Source organism: Silurus meridionalis, chromosome 1 (assembly GCF_014805685.1).
Source record: "Silurus meridionalis isolate SWU-2019-XX chromosome 1, ASM1480568v1, whole genome shotgun sequence".
Lineage (NCBI taxonomy): Eukaryota > Metazoa > Chordata > Actinopteri > Siluriformes > Siluridae > Silurus > Silurus meridionalis.
In genome coordinates, this window is record NC_060884.1 from 18,431,202 (window position 1) to 18,448,205 (window position 17,004).

Below are 17,004 nucleotides of genomic sequence, written 5' to 3' on the forward strand. Positions count from 1 at the left end.
TAAATGAGGGAGAGAAACGGCGAGCCGGCGGATAGAAGACTGAGCGAACACAACGTAAAAGGAGAGGGATCGAAGGACTGTGCCTGCTTGTGTGCGTTTGAACTTCAGGCACTTTTTTTCTTCTTCTTCTTGTAAATCTGCTCGAGGAAGGTATAGCTGGAGTGAGCACAGACAGGAGTACCTGAACAATACATGTTCTTACACAAGCCCCAGCGGAGAGTGCACTTAGATCTGTCAGCTCATGTTTTGGAGCAGTTTCAGGAAACTACGTATGCACAGAGCTCAGCTAGACCTTTGGTTTTTTTTACATGCTTCGGGCAATATACGACATACAGTACTTTGCATAAGAAGTGCCCTCTTGTAGTTTTACAGCCTGGAAATGGACTCGTTGGAAACAAACACAGGACAATCCTACAAGAAAAGCTGTTTCAGACTGTACACTGTTTAACATCCGACAGTACAATGACCCCCAAAAAAAAACAACAACTGTCAAAGCTACAGTAAAGTGGATCAAAACCAAGATTCTTCATGTGCCCAAAATATATTTTCTCAAAGCAACTGAGAATCTGAATAAAAAAACCTTATATAATTTTTAATGATATCCATTATTTGTGAATTTAACAAGAAATATTGGCAAAAACACCAATTTCTTTGGTGGGTGTCATGAATTTTGCAACCCACAAATGCTTAGTATTTTGCACATTCAGGCTACATTCAGTACTTATTCACAAAAAGGTCGCCTTTTTTTGTTTAAGTTTGCCTAAAAAAAAAAAAAAAAAAAAAAAAAAAAAAATCAATTATCAAAGGGCTACAGCCACGTAATCCAATTCTGTTCCTTCTCCACATGTATGAACAGTAATGACTGTTTTTTCTGCTTGGAAAGTACGTGGATCCTATCCCCTGCGATCGCTCTTATACGCGGCATTTTTTCTCCTCTGTTCCTCCGTATCTGTTCATCTCCTGCTATGCCTAAAATAACTCTCGTTCCTCTCCCTTCCTCTTCATTCCAAGCCTGTCCCTCCGAGTGTGTTTCTCTCTCTCTCTTCTCTCTCTGGGGGGCCTGTGTGCTCAGGTGTGTAATATTCTCAGACAGAAGCGAAGACACGGAGACAGTGAGAGGAAAAGATTCTGGCGTAAACACTAACGGAGGCAAAGAGAGAGAGCGACAAAAGACCTGCCATGTCCTCAATCATCAACACATTAAAGCAAATGCCAAGCGGCGAACTAAACACGTGTGCACAAAAGGCTGCAGGTACCTGCGGAGCAACAGTTTGGGATGGTTCTTGCTCTCCAGGTTTTTGTCGATGAGGTCAGAGAGCAGCTGCTTGAGGACTCCCGTAGCATACTCCATCTCCCCCTGCAGAGCGCTCATGATGAGCGAGGCCACGTTGCCTCTGTCGCGCATTGAGAACGAGCGCTGGGCCTCGAGCGTGCGAATAAACGTCAGCAGGAAGTGCTTCTTGTTCAGGAGCTGCCCGAACAGCGTCAGGGCCTTCTCCACGTTAGCCGGCACCTGATGGAGGAGGACAGGAGGTGATGCATCATTTCAGTGTTAAAAGCTCTACTGAGGACACTGCAAATCAATTTGTTTTTGGACTGTTCAAGGAGCCAGCCATCTGCACAGACATTTTCAGGTTTCTCACAGCCGACTAGCTTACGTGGTGGCGCGAGACACGTCTTTGATTCGTTCTCAACACAGCCCAGACTAGTCATTATACTTTAGAGTTGTTTTTGATCTCCAATTCACACTGAGCATGTTTTATTGATACAGATTGACTCAGTCTGGCTAATAAGCCAGAACATTTGGCTTTTGCAGCAAGCTTCATAGACTGTCCAGGCTGCGAAACACTTTTAACTTGTCAGCATAATAAAGAGACCCTGCTTGAATAGGGTCATTATTAAATCGAATCGAGCCTGACTGATGTATTATAGGCCGTGTTGCTAATTGGCCAGTTTTCAAGTAGACCAACAATCACAGCACCAACATATTTGCACTGTGTCCTCTATAAAAATTAATAGGCAAATAAATAAAACAGTAAGATGACTATTTCACTGATATCCATGCTGAATACATTTTTCCTTCAAATTGACAAGTCTTGCAACAAGCGTAGCCCCTGCACAAATTCAAGTTCGTAAAAAGATCCAACCCCCAAGTCGTCTAGTTTTTGAGTTTATACTGCATATTCCGTAGGTTATATTATTATAAGAAACAACAAAAAAGCTTTAGCCATCTACACTCAACTATTCTGCTTTGCAGACAACATCTTAGAGCTACATAATACACAGGGGAAATGAGATGGCACTCAGAGCAGCTGGCCCATTCTAACAGCTCCTAAACAGTGGAATAAAGCGCTGCTATCTTTCAGAGAGCATTTATTTAGAAATGTGTGTGTCGGTCTCTGGAGAGCACAGGATTGCAACTTAGTAGCAGCATAATAAGAAATTGATCCATATAGCACAAGAGCTGATTCCACCAGAGATATGAATAGAAAGCCAATGCAACACACCTACTTTTCCAATTATGCATCATGAGATGTGCTATCGTGTGTGTGTGTGTGTGTGTGTGTGTGTGTGTGTGTGTGTGTGTGTGTGTGTGTGTGTGTGTGTGTGTGAGAGAGAGAGAGAGAGAGAGAGAGAGAGAGAGAGAGAGAGAGAGAGAGAGTGAGAGAGCAGTGTACATCAGTATCCCTGTGTAAATGCAGCCTAATATTCCAATCATAATCCTATTAATAGCTGTAGCAGAAGAAAAACGTTGTACATGCTCTGTGTACATGCTCAAACCACAATAAAGGCAGTCATTGAGGATAACTGGAATGAATTTCTATGGATACTCCACTGAATAATCCATTGACTGGACAATTCATGACTTATCCCATTTTAAATGCAAAAAATGCGTGTATTTCATTCATGCCATTTGCCTGACGCCGTTTCCGGAGCGACTTACTTTTAGCTCATTCAAACAATTGAGCAGCTATGGGGTTAAGAGACTTGCTCAGGGGGCACAGGAGTGGCAGCTTGGTGTGGCTGGGATTTGAACCCACGACCTCCCAATGCCTTAATCCATAATCTACCACCTCCCCCGTATATACGTGCACTGTGGATTTTACCTCCATCTCCTTTAACACAGGATGATCTTCAATGCCAGGGAAGAGCACTCTCATAGCGTAGGTCCGGTAGTCCAGGAACGGAATTCCCGCTCCGTCTAGCTCTTGGGTCAGCTCGTGGATGTCGGTCTGCAGCTCTGCGAATGCTGTTGACAGATAAAAGGCCAGGGTGATATCCAAAAAGTTCTATAAAAGCACACTGCCTGCTTTACTCAAAGAACCCGCATCTAAGATAGAGATTAAATGTGGTGCAATAAAGTGAACGCAAACTGACCAGTTTGTTCCTACAATGTCAGCCGCAATTACAGCCAAGCCCTTAACGAGGGCTGAAGACGACGGAATACGTCCTGACTAGATTCTCTTTACCAATTAATAGCAGTCGGCCACTCAAAAGTGCAGCCTCTTGTCAAAGAGATTTAACACTTCCTTTAGGATGCTGCAGCAGATGCCTGTTTGTGGGGAGGACAGGCTCTGGCAGGGGGGTGTTTATAATTTCTGACAGGCAAGAATGTGGGCAGCCGTGTGCTTGTCTCTTTCAGGCACTGCAGGGCAGCTGAGGGGGAAGAGTTTAGCAGGCGTGGATGTCAACCTTTGACATCCTGTCTGGACAGGAGAGGTGAATTGTGGGTTATTGACAGGCCCGAGACTCCGCCGGCAACTTAATGAGGAAAGCAGTGAAGAAGAAGCTAGGGAGGTGAGCGAGCGAAAGCAAGAGAGACAATGCGAAAGAGAGGGAGGTTCATTGGAATGTATTAGTATTTGTTTTGCCTGAGGACAAGCGATCTTTGACAATTGTCTTGTTCCTCTCAGACGTACAACGCTTACCTGTCTAAACAATCAGCACCTGCATTGTTTACTGCCATGACCAAGAAATCAATGGAGAACCGAAGAAACTGAGCACAAGCGTAGGGAAAAGTAAGTGACAACTAAAGCCGCATATTGAGGTCGGAGAATTCAACGTGAGCATAAACAATTTCCTCTCGTGCTTCAGAAAACATTGCAATAATGGAACAACGAGGCACCTTCCTTCATTCCTCTCACTCAAACTCTGATCTTAGAGATCATTCCTCCTGTTATTTTATAAGCACTCTCGCTCTCTCTCTCTCTCTCCTGCTTCTCTTATACCTCACTATAGGTCTGCATGTCTGCATAATCTGAGGGCTGGGACACGGACGAGGGCATCGCCTCAGGGCAGACCCACACTGAGATAACGGCTGCCTAGTCTCATGCCTTTCACAGCGCAGAAAGAAGAGGGAGAGAAAAAAAAAGAGACAAAAAGAAAGAAAGACAGAAAGAAAGAAAGAAAATGTTGCCAAAAATTGACAATAAGATCCAACAAATGAATAAAAAAGCAATAAAAAAAAATGCACTGATATGTTTAAAGAAAGAATTAAATTTTTAATTCAAAATAAAAGCTGAGAAAGAAATCAGTGAGATATGGAAAGAAAATGGCAAAAAGAAATGGAGACAGCACTTAACGGTACATTGTATGCAAGTAAAGCACGTAGGACAGGAAGTGGTCATACCCTCTTTGCACTCGATTGCCACTCTGGACTCCAGGTTGTCCATCTGCAGCTGCAGGCGCTTGAGTGTGCGGTCGGCGTCGCGGGACTTGCGCTTGTATGCGATGAGGACGATGATGATGATGAGCAGCAGCAGGCCTCCACCAGCCCCGATGCCGATGATGGCGGGCAGGGTGAGCAGACTGTCCGAATAGATCTGCAGCGTACCGGGGGAGTATTCGAACCCTCCAACACGCACCTGCACCACGCACAAATACAAACACACAATTTTTTTTTTTTTTTTTTTGGGGGGACTAAAATGTGTGAAGTGTGGCACCTCCCCCTGTTTTCAGCATTTTCACTTACTGTCCCTGTTGAGTGTTCTGTAGTAAGTGGCTGTTAACAGCTGTAATTACCAGGAACACGCAGACTAAAGCTTTTCCCATTAAACCCACTAAGACCTCACACCTCCACACAGAGCACATTAATTAAACGGCCCCGACCACAGAAGGCTATTACGAACTACGCTAGGCTCGGGACTAGCGCGTCTCAACAAAGCGCTGGCAATTTTACCAGGAAGAGGTGCATGGTGGGAAATGCAGTTCGTACTGAGCAGGAGAGGGAGCACAGTGCCGCATGAAAAGCGATATTCAAGTACATGTAAGTGGTTAAAAAGAGAACCAGAGCGATGGGAGGATTTAAGCTGCATGAATGAGAGAAAATGGATGCAGCAAACGAGCCAAGTGAGGCGAATGCAGAAAACAAAACGCACGCTAGGCGTTCAGCTCCCTCACCCAGCTCGTATATAGGTCAGAGTATATAGGTCGAGGACAAACATCTGGGCCTGCGGGTCTCAGAGGGGCGCTCGTTCTTTTTTGTTCTGTCTACCCCCTCGCTTTCCTTTCCCCCCATCTATCTTTTTCCTCCTCGGGGCCTTTTTTTTGCTCAGAAGGAGAGCAGACAGCTTGGGAAAAATAGCAGCATGCTATTTTAATACCCTTGGTAGATTAAGAAAATTAATGTATAAAATCCGTGAGGGCAAAAAAAAAAAAAAAAAAAAAAAAAGCTCCAGCTTTAAGGAAAGAATTTACTGTGTTAATAAAAAAGTGTCCTAGTCTCCTAGCACACTAATCATTACTGGCTGTAAATACGATCAACTTTTCACAAATCTCTAAAGACAAAACCGTTTAAAATCGCATCTAAAGATGAAATAAATTGGCCAGAGGTTAAAATGAATAAATGCAGGGATTCATTCAAGATTTATGATTTTTTTTTGGTCACAAACATAGTTATATGCAGAACACAACTAGAATTAAAATGTAAAACTTGCAGTGGAAAGTAAAAAATTACAACAACGAAGAATCGAGAGGTGAAAAAAAAACTAGAAGATAAAGCAAAGGGGGAAAAAAATGTTCTGTTCAGAAAAAAATAAAGGATAAATTTACACTGGGTATAAAAAGCAGACCCTAAACACTTGTTTAATGCATTTTTAGACTGAATGTGAGTGAAGATGGCATTTAAACAATAGAGTCTAGAGGCAAGGTATTTTCTTTTTTTTAATCTTTGTTCATATAATCAGAGGAAAAGCCGACTGAGCTGCTCACTGAATACTTCCAACGCAATGCTCTGGGCTCTTACTGGTTTTAAATACCACAGCGCTGCTGTATTTCTTGCCACTGAGTGCTCAGGTGATGGTGTTCAATCCTCTGGAACAGAAGGGCTCGGACAGTCGTGCTAGCGGCAAGGTTTGTAGTAATGTGCTTGTTGTAATACGTGATTCTTATTAAAGTTCAGAGCAGCTGTAATGTAAGTGATAACAGGAACTGACTTATTTCTTGAACATTCCACAGCAGTGAATGCAAACGAAAGCAAATAAAAAAGGTGATGCGTTCATTTTGAATCTGTTGGCAAACTGAAGTAGAAAGGGAGACACTTCATGCTCGATAAATAAGCATCCATCACTAGCATCATTACATCATTGATTAGCTTCCTATAACAGCAAAGACCATTGGGTTCCACTCCTTTCTTAGTGTTATATTACTGCTATCAGGATCTTAGTCAAGCCCATGGTGGATTAATAAAACTGCAAGAGAAATGCTGACATTTGAGCAGGTGTATTTATATAAATCCTCTTCCAAGTGGTATGTTGAGTTGAAATTGCGATATGCTTATGTGCAGGAAAAAAAGAAAGACGGTTCCTAATGGATTTGACATACTATCAAATAATGCGTTTCTAGCATAGCTTTAGGGAAAGCGTGTGATAATTTGGTATTCATGTGTAATGGACTACAACACTAGGGTGAAGCATGTTATGGCTGTATGTAAACTCACGGTGACTTTGTGCTGGCCAGTGAGGTCAGGCCATTCACACAGGAGCTGAGCTTCAGACACGGTCAACACGCATGGCTCTTCTCCGATCAGAACGGTGTAGTTCAGCCTGGCGTTACCAGGAGCCGCCGGGATCAAGTTCTTCCCCTAAAACACACACATGCAAAGAGTCAAGTATGTACACTACATAGTAACAATCAGGTCATATGACAGCTGCATTATTAGCACATTGAACTAAACTGCTATATACAAAAACCTGACTTCAGCTTCAGTCACTGAAAGCGGATGGTAGATGGAGTTTATTAAAAGCTCTAATTGTTTTGTTCCCACATTTAAATGCTTTGGATTGAAAAAATAAAATAAAAGAGAGAGCTAATCACATAAAGGCTCTTCTATACGAGCCAACGAAATGGCGGCTTGCGACGTTTTCATGGATATACAGTGGGTTTGCCAATATCCAATATCCCGTCTCCCCAGGGGGCTCATGGCGAGGCAGGCCTGGGGGCGGAATAGACTGAGAAAGGTTGGCATGGCAGTGTGCGTAGAGATATTAACCACCGGAGGGGATCCAATTAAACGTGTAAATAAAACCCAGAAATAGTGACACGCGCAAGCACGTGCACGCTCACATGTTGATTTACTTGTGCGCACACACACCTCACTATATACCCAGGAGGCCTTGCACAAAGTCGGAGGAAGAAAAAAAAAATTAATTGCACAGAAAATCTGATGCACATCTAATTTATCTGCAATTATTTAATGGAATTGGGTTGATTTGCTGCTCTTAATTTCTGTGTAGGGTGAGAGGGGGGCTCGGCTGCTTGGCAGGAGAGTAGTAATCAAAAAGGTTTCATTACGGAGTTTGATTTAACTATAGAAAGTTGGTTATGGGAGTCACGGTGCTGCTTGCTACGGTATTTACATTCGAATTGGCTCAGGGGAAAAAGAAATATTTTCCATTAAAAATACCACAACGGGTTTTCAGACTAGGGCTTTGAAGTTCAGGCTGAGAGGGAAAGGAGGAAAGGAGGGGTTGGAATAAAGTCAGTATCACCAGAGGAGATGGGTTAAAGCATTGCCGGCTCAAAGAGGAGAGGAATGAATGCTGGGGAGAGTAAACAGTCTTTCAGATGCTATCAGCTACTGACAGACAGGTTGGATTTTATTTTATTTTTTTAAAGCCATGAACTTCTTAGATTTTTGTACGTCTGAAGCTTTGCCTGTGAATACTAATTCAATGGATCATCTATTACTGATGAGAGATTTGAGCGCTGAGAGTCTGAGAGTGATATTGTAACGATATTGCAGTGAAATGGACATTGTATGGCTCGTCAAATGGTTTTTACCATTATTACATTTCTTCATATGGCATATAATCAAGTACGCAATCTAAACACGCAGCTGGGCAACTGAGGGTTAATGGTGGCCACTGTTTTTGCTCAGAGACCCAGAAGTGGTTCATTTTGACAGCCTGGATATTTGCAGAGGTGCCATCAGTGCTAAGAAGAAAACCCTAGCAGGTACAGAGACAAACCAGAAATTTACCAACAAAACCCTAGTGTGTGTCTGTGGACAAGACAGCTATTTTATCAGATTTTCTTTTTTTCAGATGTGCACCAAGAGCAAGAAAACAGCAGGGCAAGAGTTCAATGTGAGCACTTCTTAATAATAAGCAGCACCTCCATGCTTTTATAACCAACCAACGAGACCACAGCCCTGTCATTCTGCTTCTTACTTTAGCTCACAAGACACGAATGAATCCACCGATCAATACTCGTCCAGATTTAGACAAAATCAAAACGTTTTTAACCATGACACCCAATTTCCAGTTTTTGGAGAATTGCGCCCCCTTGGGCAGGAACGCAAAGCTAAGCAATTTTTTAAAGAATTATTTCAATTATTTAAATCATTTGTTTAATGATTAACCACTATTAAGTTTTTTTTTTTTTTGAGTACGTCTTGGTGTTTTCTCCATTTACTTTCAACAGAAAAGCAGGACAGCATCAGTTCAACATTCAAGCACCACAATTCAAAATGTTACTGGTGTAATTTATAGGGAATTGTGGAGGGGCTTCCAGAGTGTGTAGGACATATTGAAAGGGTATTAAAAAAAAAAAAATAAGAAAACACCCTTTACAAACATAAACTAACTCATCTAGCATTTTATTACAAAATTATTTTATTCTTTTGCACCCCAGTGTGCGCTGACCTAGATAAAGTCAGCATAGATAAAAAGAAAACTGCCAATGTTTTTTTTTTCTACCATGTCCAATGTCCTTTTCCCTTCAGTGAATTTCTTTAGTGTGTTTTCAAAACAAAATGTCTAAATGTGGCTAAACTGTACATACTGGCGCCTCAATATTTGAACTCAACCTTGAGATCGATAGCTCAGAATCCTAACTGCCACCCACGGTCACAGATTTAAGCATTTCAGTGAGACGGAGTGAGCGAGAAAGAGAAAGTGTCCTCATAAATCCATTAGAGTTCAGGACTCACATACTTTCAGCTTCAGTGACCTTTATTGTTTAAACAATCCGTTCGATAGAGAGAGATTGCGTGGCAAAATGTTTGTACTGCTAAATAAGAGGCAGACCCCTACCTTGAGAATGAGAGGTGAACCTGGCTTGAGCTCCAGCATGGTTGGAGGGAGGGGTTCAAACACAGGGTCGGGATAATAGGTGAAGCTCTCATTGACCACCAGCAGCGTGTAGACGTTATCCATAATAAAGCCGATCTCATCTGGACTGGTGCCCACCTCCGATACGCTTCTCTCGGAGTCTGAACCTGCCACTGAGGGCGCCAGGCATACCATCACTGTGTTATTGACCACCGTACAGTTCTGAATGCGAGAGGAGAAAAGAAGTCAAACCTCGTTGGGATTCATTGTTTATGGATCCCCTTAAACATTCCATTAAAGATATTAAAAAATGATCAGATGTTGATTAGAATCAATATAACCAGTACTACAATGGTGATGTGTTTATTACTTGGCAAAAAAAAAGCAATACCCTTTTGAGTATAACAGAATATATAAAGCTTCAAGTGCTTTATAGAGCTTTTTCACCCCCACAGTGTGATGTTTGACATAAACTCAGTGTAGATATATGGACTGACTGAAGGTAAAAAGTAGAAGGAAGGAGTGGACTCAGTAGGATAAGGAGAAGTAAGGGGATATAAGTGTGTAGGTGGCGTTGGAGAAAGGTTCCTCCAGCCCCGCAGGGGCTCAGTCGCAGACCTCGCCAACTTCTCTTTTAGACCTGATTTTCTGTCAGCGGCTGACATTTAAAAGGTTAAACTGCTTAAAGGAGATGCAGTGGCACACATCGCCACTCAAACACTTGCAGAAAGACACACATGTGCATAAAGGCTTAAGGCAGGGTTACTGGGAGGGCAATTAAACACCCCCCCACACAGATCGGTTTCTATGGGGAAATGCTGTATTTTATTGTGCAAAAGGGACAAAACTAAAGACTCTGGTGGGATTTTGGAGTCCAAGCTGCAAAAATGAGATAATTATATACACAGCCCCACGACAGTTTTGTGTGAGTGAGTGAGTGTGTATACACTTACATTAACCGACTTGATTGCACCAGACTTTGCTCTCATCTTGGGCTCTTTCACAGTGGCAAGGTTAGTTCCAGTGACAGTCAGCGGAGTCCCACCACTGAAGAAAAGATACGAGGCTATAAAAGCAATAATTTATACATTCTCCTAGAAGATGTTTTCAACTACCTAGACTCTATTATTTCCCGTGCCTACGGATGCCCTTGCATTAACCACTCTGCCAAACACAACCCAGCAACACAATCCTCCATAATACACACTTCAGCCATTCTGAAAGCAACCCATCATGTCAAGTGTATTTACCACACTAGGGTGCTGGAGTACATTATAAGAGACTGACAAACTGAGAGCAAATCTATTAATCTCCTTGAATCTATTCTAAGTACCTTTTATACCATGACGCTTCTGAATTCGTGAATCTGATTGGCTGGGTTTTGAGATGCGCTCGTATATAACATATAGTCATTCACAGGAAGTTGTATGGCAGATGCAGCGCATAACCTATGACTAATAATAAACAAACAGCTAAAAAAATTTGTTAACAAAAAAAAAAAAACATTAATTGTTTATTTGGCATGGCTTTTTAGCACAAAGAGCTTTATTTAACATTTATTCAGTCCTGGGTGTCTTTGCAACGGTCAATACATTTTCCTTAAAAAGAGTTTTCAGGATAGGAGAGTTTTTACAAAACTCATCACAAAGTTCTCCTCTATTATATAACAGCTACCAAGCAGCGAGGGTAAAGTCTAACAGTGCTTCACTCAAAGCTGCTGGTCATGCAACATCGGGGGCGACACACTGGGAAAAGCGCTATCCGCACTCTTCTGCATACGCAAGTTCACAGACCCCCATGACTGATCATCAGTGTCGCTGTGATTGATAGGAGACAGTACGCCACCCCTTTTTCTATTAGAACACAGCCAATTTGCTCTCTTGGAGTCGTGGTCACAGATTAAGGTTCATTTGCACGTTTGTGTTGCTTGGAAACAAAACAAACTGCATTTTGTTTGTCTTATTAAATAAAAAAAACCCGGGCTTCAGGCCATGTTATTATACAAAAAAAAAAAAAAAAAAAAGTCTCAACTTCAAGGTGGTAACAGCATCACACCACCCTGTCACTGATTATTTTAACACATCTCAATAGGTGTTATAACAGCACTTCCCTGAGTGTTTTACTCCTTATGTATTATTTAGTCTGTAAAGATAAGCGCTTACATATAGTTTGCCGTCAATGACGTTCATCAAAAGATCACCCACGCACGTACCTCTATACATTTTATGCAGATACTGGTCAAATAGTCCGATATTTTCACAACTATACAGTATTAATAAACAAAAAAGAGAGTAAAATGCTAATCAAGAGCATCTGATTGGCAGTTCTGCCGTACTGAGCGCATGCCCATCTTTGCTTGCCCAGCCTGCATGTGCAAGCTGAAACATAATGGATTCTTGTCGTCTGAGGTGCAAGAACACTTGCATGTTACATGTTTAATGCTGAATACGATTTTCCAGTGAGCTTCTCGGACACATTCTCCTCACCAAATAAAGCAATGCGGTAACACGTTCGGTATTGTGTGCACTCAAATGAACTTCCCCAAAAAAGTGTAACCACAATAATGGATGTTTATAAAGTTTCAGGGAATTTGGAAAAGCTATGCCTTTTGAATATAGGAGGAATGTGTGAAAAACCTTATTAGTCATTAGTCATTCATAAACCTTCCCCCCATTGAGCTTCCTGAGCTGATTTGGAGTCCGCTAATGGATAAGCGCCAACTAACTGTGGTCATGATACACAGGCTGAGAGAAACACTCCAAACCTCCAAAATCGAGTATGTAGAGATGGCTAAGTGACAAACTAGGCAAGCCCTGATCCATCCATATTTCGTTCCAAAATACAGATAATGCTCTCATAACATGCTGCCTTCTGTAAATACGAATTAGCCGTTAACCCATGTGGGTCAGCATAGTGGCAGAGATGACAACTTAATGAGATAATTAGCCTCGGGTTACCTATTAATTGTGATTAAGTTGTGATTTAGCAATTACTGATCATTACACTCACACATTCAGATAGGTAATTAGAAAGGTAAATATAGTCCATCTGAAAGCCTCATTCTGTCCCTCACTCTCTTCTGGTGAGCAATTTCATAGTTTCCTGTGTAAAATCCCCACTGCGACTTATCACTGATAACTGATGTAATTAGAAAAGGTGGTAGTCTATAGAACAAGTGTGGTTGTGCATGTGTGTGTACACTGTGAGATGGTTAGGCTTAACTAGAGGTCAGCCGAGACTCATGGGCCGAAACTTGCCTCGTCAGTAGAACATTGTCATATTACAGATGTTTAAGTCAGCAGGAAAAGTGAGCAGCTGCTTTGCATGAAGGAAAGGAAACTCATTGCAAGACTGTCAGTCAAGCAAAGCTCTGATGGGATCACAGCAACAGCAAATATGAGGCCTAAAGAGGTCATTCCCTGCGAGCGAATGCATTCGCATGCTCAGTCTCTTGCTGTTTCACACCTTTCGCTACTGCCTAAGCTCTGTAGTCGCATGACACAAGGGTTGCTCTCATTTTTGGGATGCTAGTATGCCACTGTTTTGAAACATGGTCCCGGTGGCGGCCATTTTTTTCTTTTTTCCCCTGTCAACTCTGATGTTGGTGTGATCCCTGGAGACATGGCTGTCTGTCTTCGCTCTCGTTCTCAAGCATGCAACATGCATCATGTACGAGAAAAACACTTGAGAAAGGAACAACTGTGGATGTTCCTACATGGCCTGAAATATAATGGGGGGAAAAAAGTCGGTGTTCACCCAGTCACACACCCACACGTTCAGCTTGCCACACACACACACACACACACACACACACACACACACACACACACACCTCTCAAGCATTCTACATTCCACCTACACACCCTACAATCTTTTAGTAACACTTCTAACTCGAACATATGGCTGTACTTCTCTGGCCACTCTGCTATGTGTTATCAGTGTAGATGTCTATCCGTCCATCCATTCGTCTTCGCCTGTGTACCTGGTAATGCTCCAGTTGGGTTCGATCTTCAATATTGTCGGGTCGTCCGTGTAGTTGAACTTCACCTCAGGGTTCCTCAGCTCAGCAAAGTTAATGTCCACCATCACCGGAGTGCCGCCGATCGCCAAACCCGCTGGAGTTACACATACAATCTCTCTCGCGCTGCGCCTGGAGCACACACACACACACACACACACACACACACACACAGAAGTCATTACAAGCAGACAGACACAAAAGTGAGGATCTTTAGAGAAACTCATGTTTCAACTAGATGTCCATGTAGAGAGCCAGGTGGCAATTCTAAATCAATTCTTTTTTTTTTTTCTCCCCTAATTGTTTTTTGGTACAACCTCTTGCTACATTTAACACACAGTTCTCATCATGAAACACCCTAGCCTTAATGTACTTCCATTGAAGCTTTCAGAATAAATGCCATAGTTCAAATGCTATTAGAATTTCCACAGTATATACATAAACATATATTTAAAAAAAGTTTTTAGTGGGATGGCAACAGAAAAATCTTGTTTTTTCAGCTAAGACATTTTATGGCAGACTTTATTTTCCGCTTAAACATTATATATTTTTTAATTAGGCAGGATTTTATGTAGCTAAAAAGCTGTCCCAGGAGACATATTCTAGAAAGCTTTCTTCAAGCTATTATTCATCTGTATGCCACTCAGCACTTAAAATCCACTCTACGGAAAAAAAATATTGGGAGACCAGTCTTTTTCAGCCATGTTTTGTTCAGCTCCAAGTTGGAGGCACACAATTGTATAGGATGTCTTTGGATCAAGTAAATGTTCCCTTCACTTGAACTAGGAGACTCAAACCTGTTCCAGCATGTCAATTCCCCTGTGCACACATGGTTTACATGGGTTGAAGTGGAAGATCTTGAGTGGTCTGCTATAGAGCTCTGACCTCAACACTGCTGAACATCTTTGGCATGAATTGGAACACTGACTGCACCCTCACCCTACATCAGTACCTGACTTTACTAATGCCCTGGTGTCTGAACGAGGACAAATCTCCATAAGCACACTGCAATATCTAGTGGAACATGTTCCCTGTAGAGTGGAGACAATTATAACAGCAAATGTGGAATAGTGTGTTCAAAAAGCACATATGAATCTCATGGATGTCCATGGTGTCTAAACTTTTTGTCCAGATAGTGTATGTGAATAATAGGAAATGTGGATTTTTATGCCATATGAAATAATGGAATTGTCTCAATGTGAGGTTTTGAGCGTTTGATACTAATGCAGTGTTCAGCTCCAGGTAATAGTTGTTTGGTCTGTGTGCCAGTATACAATTATAATCCCTTAACATAAGTCCTTTCATTTGAATTTTTAAAAACCAAACCCTGCTCTGTTTTCTACTGCCGTTTTCCAATTACAAACCAACTGCTGCAGAAGTCGGATTGTGTGGTTTTGTACGCACCAATGCAAAATAGAATCGCAAAGCATACAATATAATTTTTCTCATTCCTGACTTTCAAACAATGACACAGTTTACAGCGTCTTTCATTCGATACAAATAGTAGAAGTGTTGATTTAGGGTGTGGGTGTGGTGTGTGTGTGTGTGTGTGTGTGTGTGTGTATATGTGTGTTTCTCCAAGCATTACTACAGAACATTCAGTGTGGAAAAATTTATAGGATGCATAATGAGGAACGAATAAAACAAAAGCGAGACACTTCTCTCATCTTCCTGATTCGGATGAAGAGTGTGTCTCAGCATGTGCAAGCGTGTGTGCATGGAATTCTTATACTGATCCTCTCTCCGTGTTGCCCTGGCAACCATTTTTCACAACACGCAGCCGAGATACCCACAGAGTTCTGTACATATTTTGACAAGGTTGTTGTCAGAAGTGCAGGGAGAGAGAGAAAGGGAAAAAAAAAAAGAGAGAGAGAGAGAGAGAGAGGCAGAGAGAAGAGACAGAAAAGGATGGCAAGAGGTGTAAAGAAGCAGACGAGAGTGAAAACTAGAGATAGGAGAGGAAATGACATGAAGATTTTGCAGGGGCTAGATAAGCCAATGAATGACTGCTTAAACAAAAAGCCCTTTACACACATACATATATGCACACACACACACACACACACACACACACACACACACACACACACACACACACTCTTAAGAGCACTCAATATTATTCAGGAGGAAAAAAAAAAAAAAAGCCCATCCGCCTCAGTGAGGTATGAAGTCTGTGTAGGCGAAAGGCTCTGTTTCCCTCCTGCACGCTGTTGGAGTCTGGCTGTAGGAGCCCACATGGTGGGCCGCCCCAGATATGAAAGTACACAAAACCCTCCTTTTCTCTCTCTCTCTCTCTCTCTCTCTCTCTCTCTCTGTCTGTCTGTGTCTCATACACACATCCCACTTGGCAGGCCCAAAATCAAGCTACCCTCTGTGTGTCTTCAAATCCTCCTGCATGCCTGTCGCTCCTTACAACATGTCAGACAGTGTGTGGGTATGCAGATAGGGTGTATGGAAGTGGATTTCCACCATGAGGAATCGCTTTAAGCATAGGATAAACCACCTAGCTGAGATTGAATGCCAGATGCTGGACAAATTCTGAAGTGCTGGTGGCGAGAGCTTGCCGGAAGAAGCAGCACTTCCTCTGTCGCACCGCGCCGGATAAGTAAACAAACAGACAAATAAATAAATAAGTCGCAGTGTGCACTTTGTGAAACCTAGGAACTAATCTCCATCCTTTACCCAGACATCAGAGCAGACAGATATTATGAGATTTACACAGATCATACACTTCATTTTTTTATTATTATTTTTTTGAATGGACGCTCTTTTGCAATTCAGGATATTGGTACATAAAGCAGCAGGTTGCGCTTTAAGCATGTACACCGATCCATGGGGAAAAAAGTGTGAGGAGAGATGATGGTTACCTCTCGAAGCGGCAGGTATTCAGGCCGATTTTGACGGACACGGTGCTGCCGGCGTTTAGGTGGCTGCCGTGGATCGTTATCTTTGTACCGCCAGAGAACGGCCCACGGGAGGGGATGACCCGTGTGAAGTACGGAGACTGAGGACACACACAGTCACAAAAGAGGGTTAGGGTTAAATCATTAAGTGCATGAGCTACAGTTTAAATATGCATAACAGCAGTGTATATGAGGAGTTTTAGATGCTAAGGACAAAAAAAAGACTCAAACATTATCTACGATCAAAACCTTTTCAGATTTATGTTTATTCATATTTTTGGGTTCAGTTTTCTACCCATTTTATGACATTTCATATTTCACTTATTACATTTATTCTATTCATATGAACAATGTATTATATAACAAGTCTTTGATACAAAATTATATGTACATACGACATTATCAATCTATTTTACTCGACTGTGTGCATAATATTGATGCCTTTATTAATGATATCGTAAGACACTAAAAACAATTGCAAGAATTTATAAAACAAACTATTGAAAACAACTAAAAAAGAATCCAGAGCTGC

The 17,004-nt window shown here is 41.9% G+C and overlaps 1 protein-coding gene across 2 annotated transcripts in view; it reads right to left on the reverse strand.

Annotated features, from left to right (window-relative positions):
* plxna1b (plexin A1b) overlaps nucleotides 1-17,004 on the reverse strand; it is a 190,557-nt gene that overhangs the window by 14,489 nt on the left and 159,064 nt on the right. For both annotated transcript variants that reach the window (XM_046870381.1, XM_046870466.1), the window contains exons 15-22: nucleotides 16,437-16,573; nucleotides 13,534-13,701; nucleotides 10,505-10,598; nucleotides 9,534-9,773; nucleotides 6,938-7,081; nucleotides 4,631-4,865; nucleotides 3,108-3,250; nucleotides 1,257-1,513 (exon numbers count right to left, since the gene is read on the reverse strand). In XM_046870381.1, coding sequence (XP_046726337.1) covers nucleotides 1,257-1,513; nucleotides 3,108-3,250; nucleotides 4,631-4,865; nucleotides 6,938-7,081; nucleotides 9,534-9,773; nucleotides 10,505-10,598; nucleotides 13,534-13,701; nucleotides 16,437-16,573 — 1,418 coding nt within the window. The remainder of the gene's footprint in view (nucleotides 1-1,256; nucleotides 1,514-3,107; nucleotides 3,251-4,630; nucleotides 4,866-6,937; nucleotides 7,082-9,533; nucleotides 9,774-10,504; nucleotides 10,599-13,533; nucleotides 13,702-16,436; nucleotides 16,574-17,004) is intronic.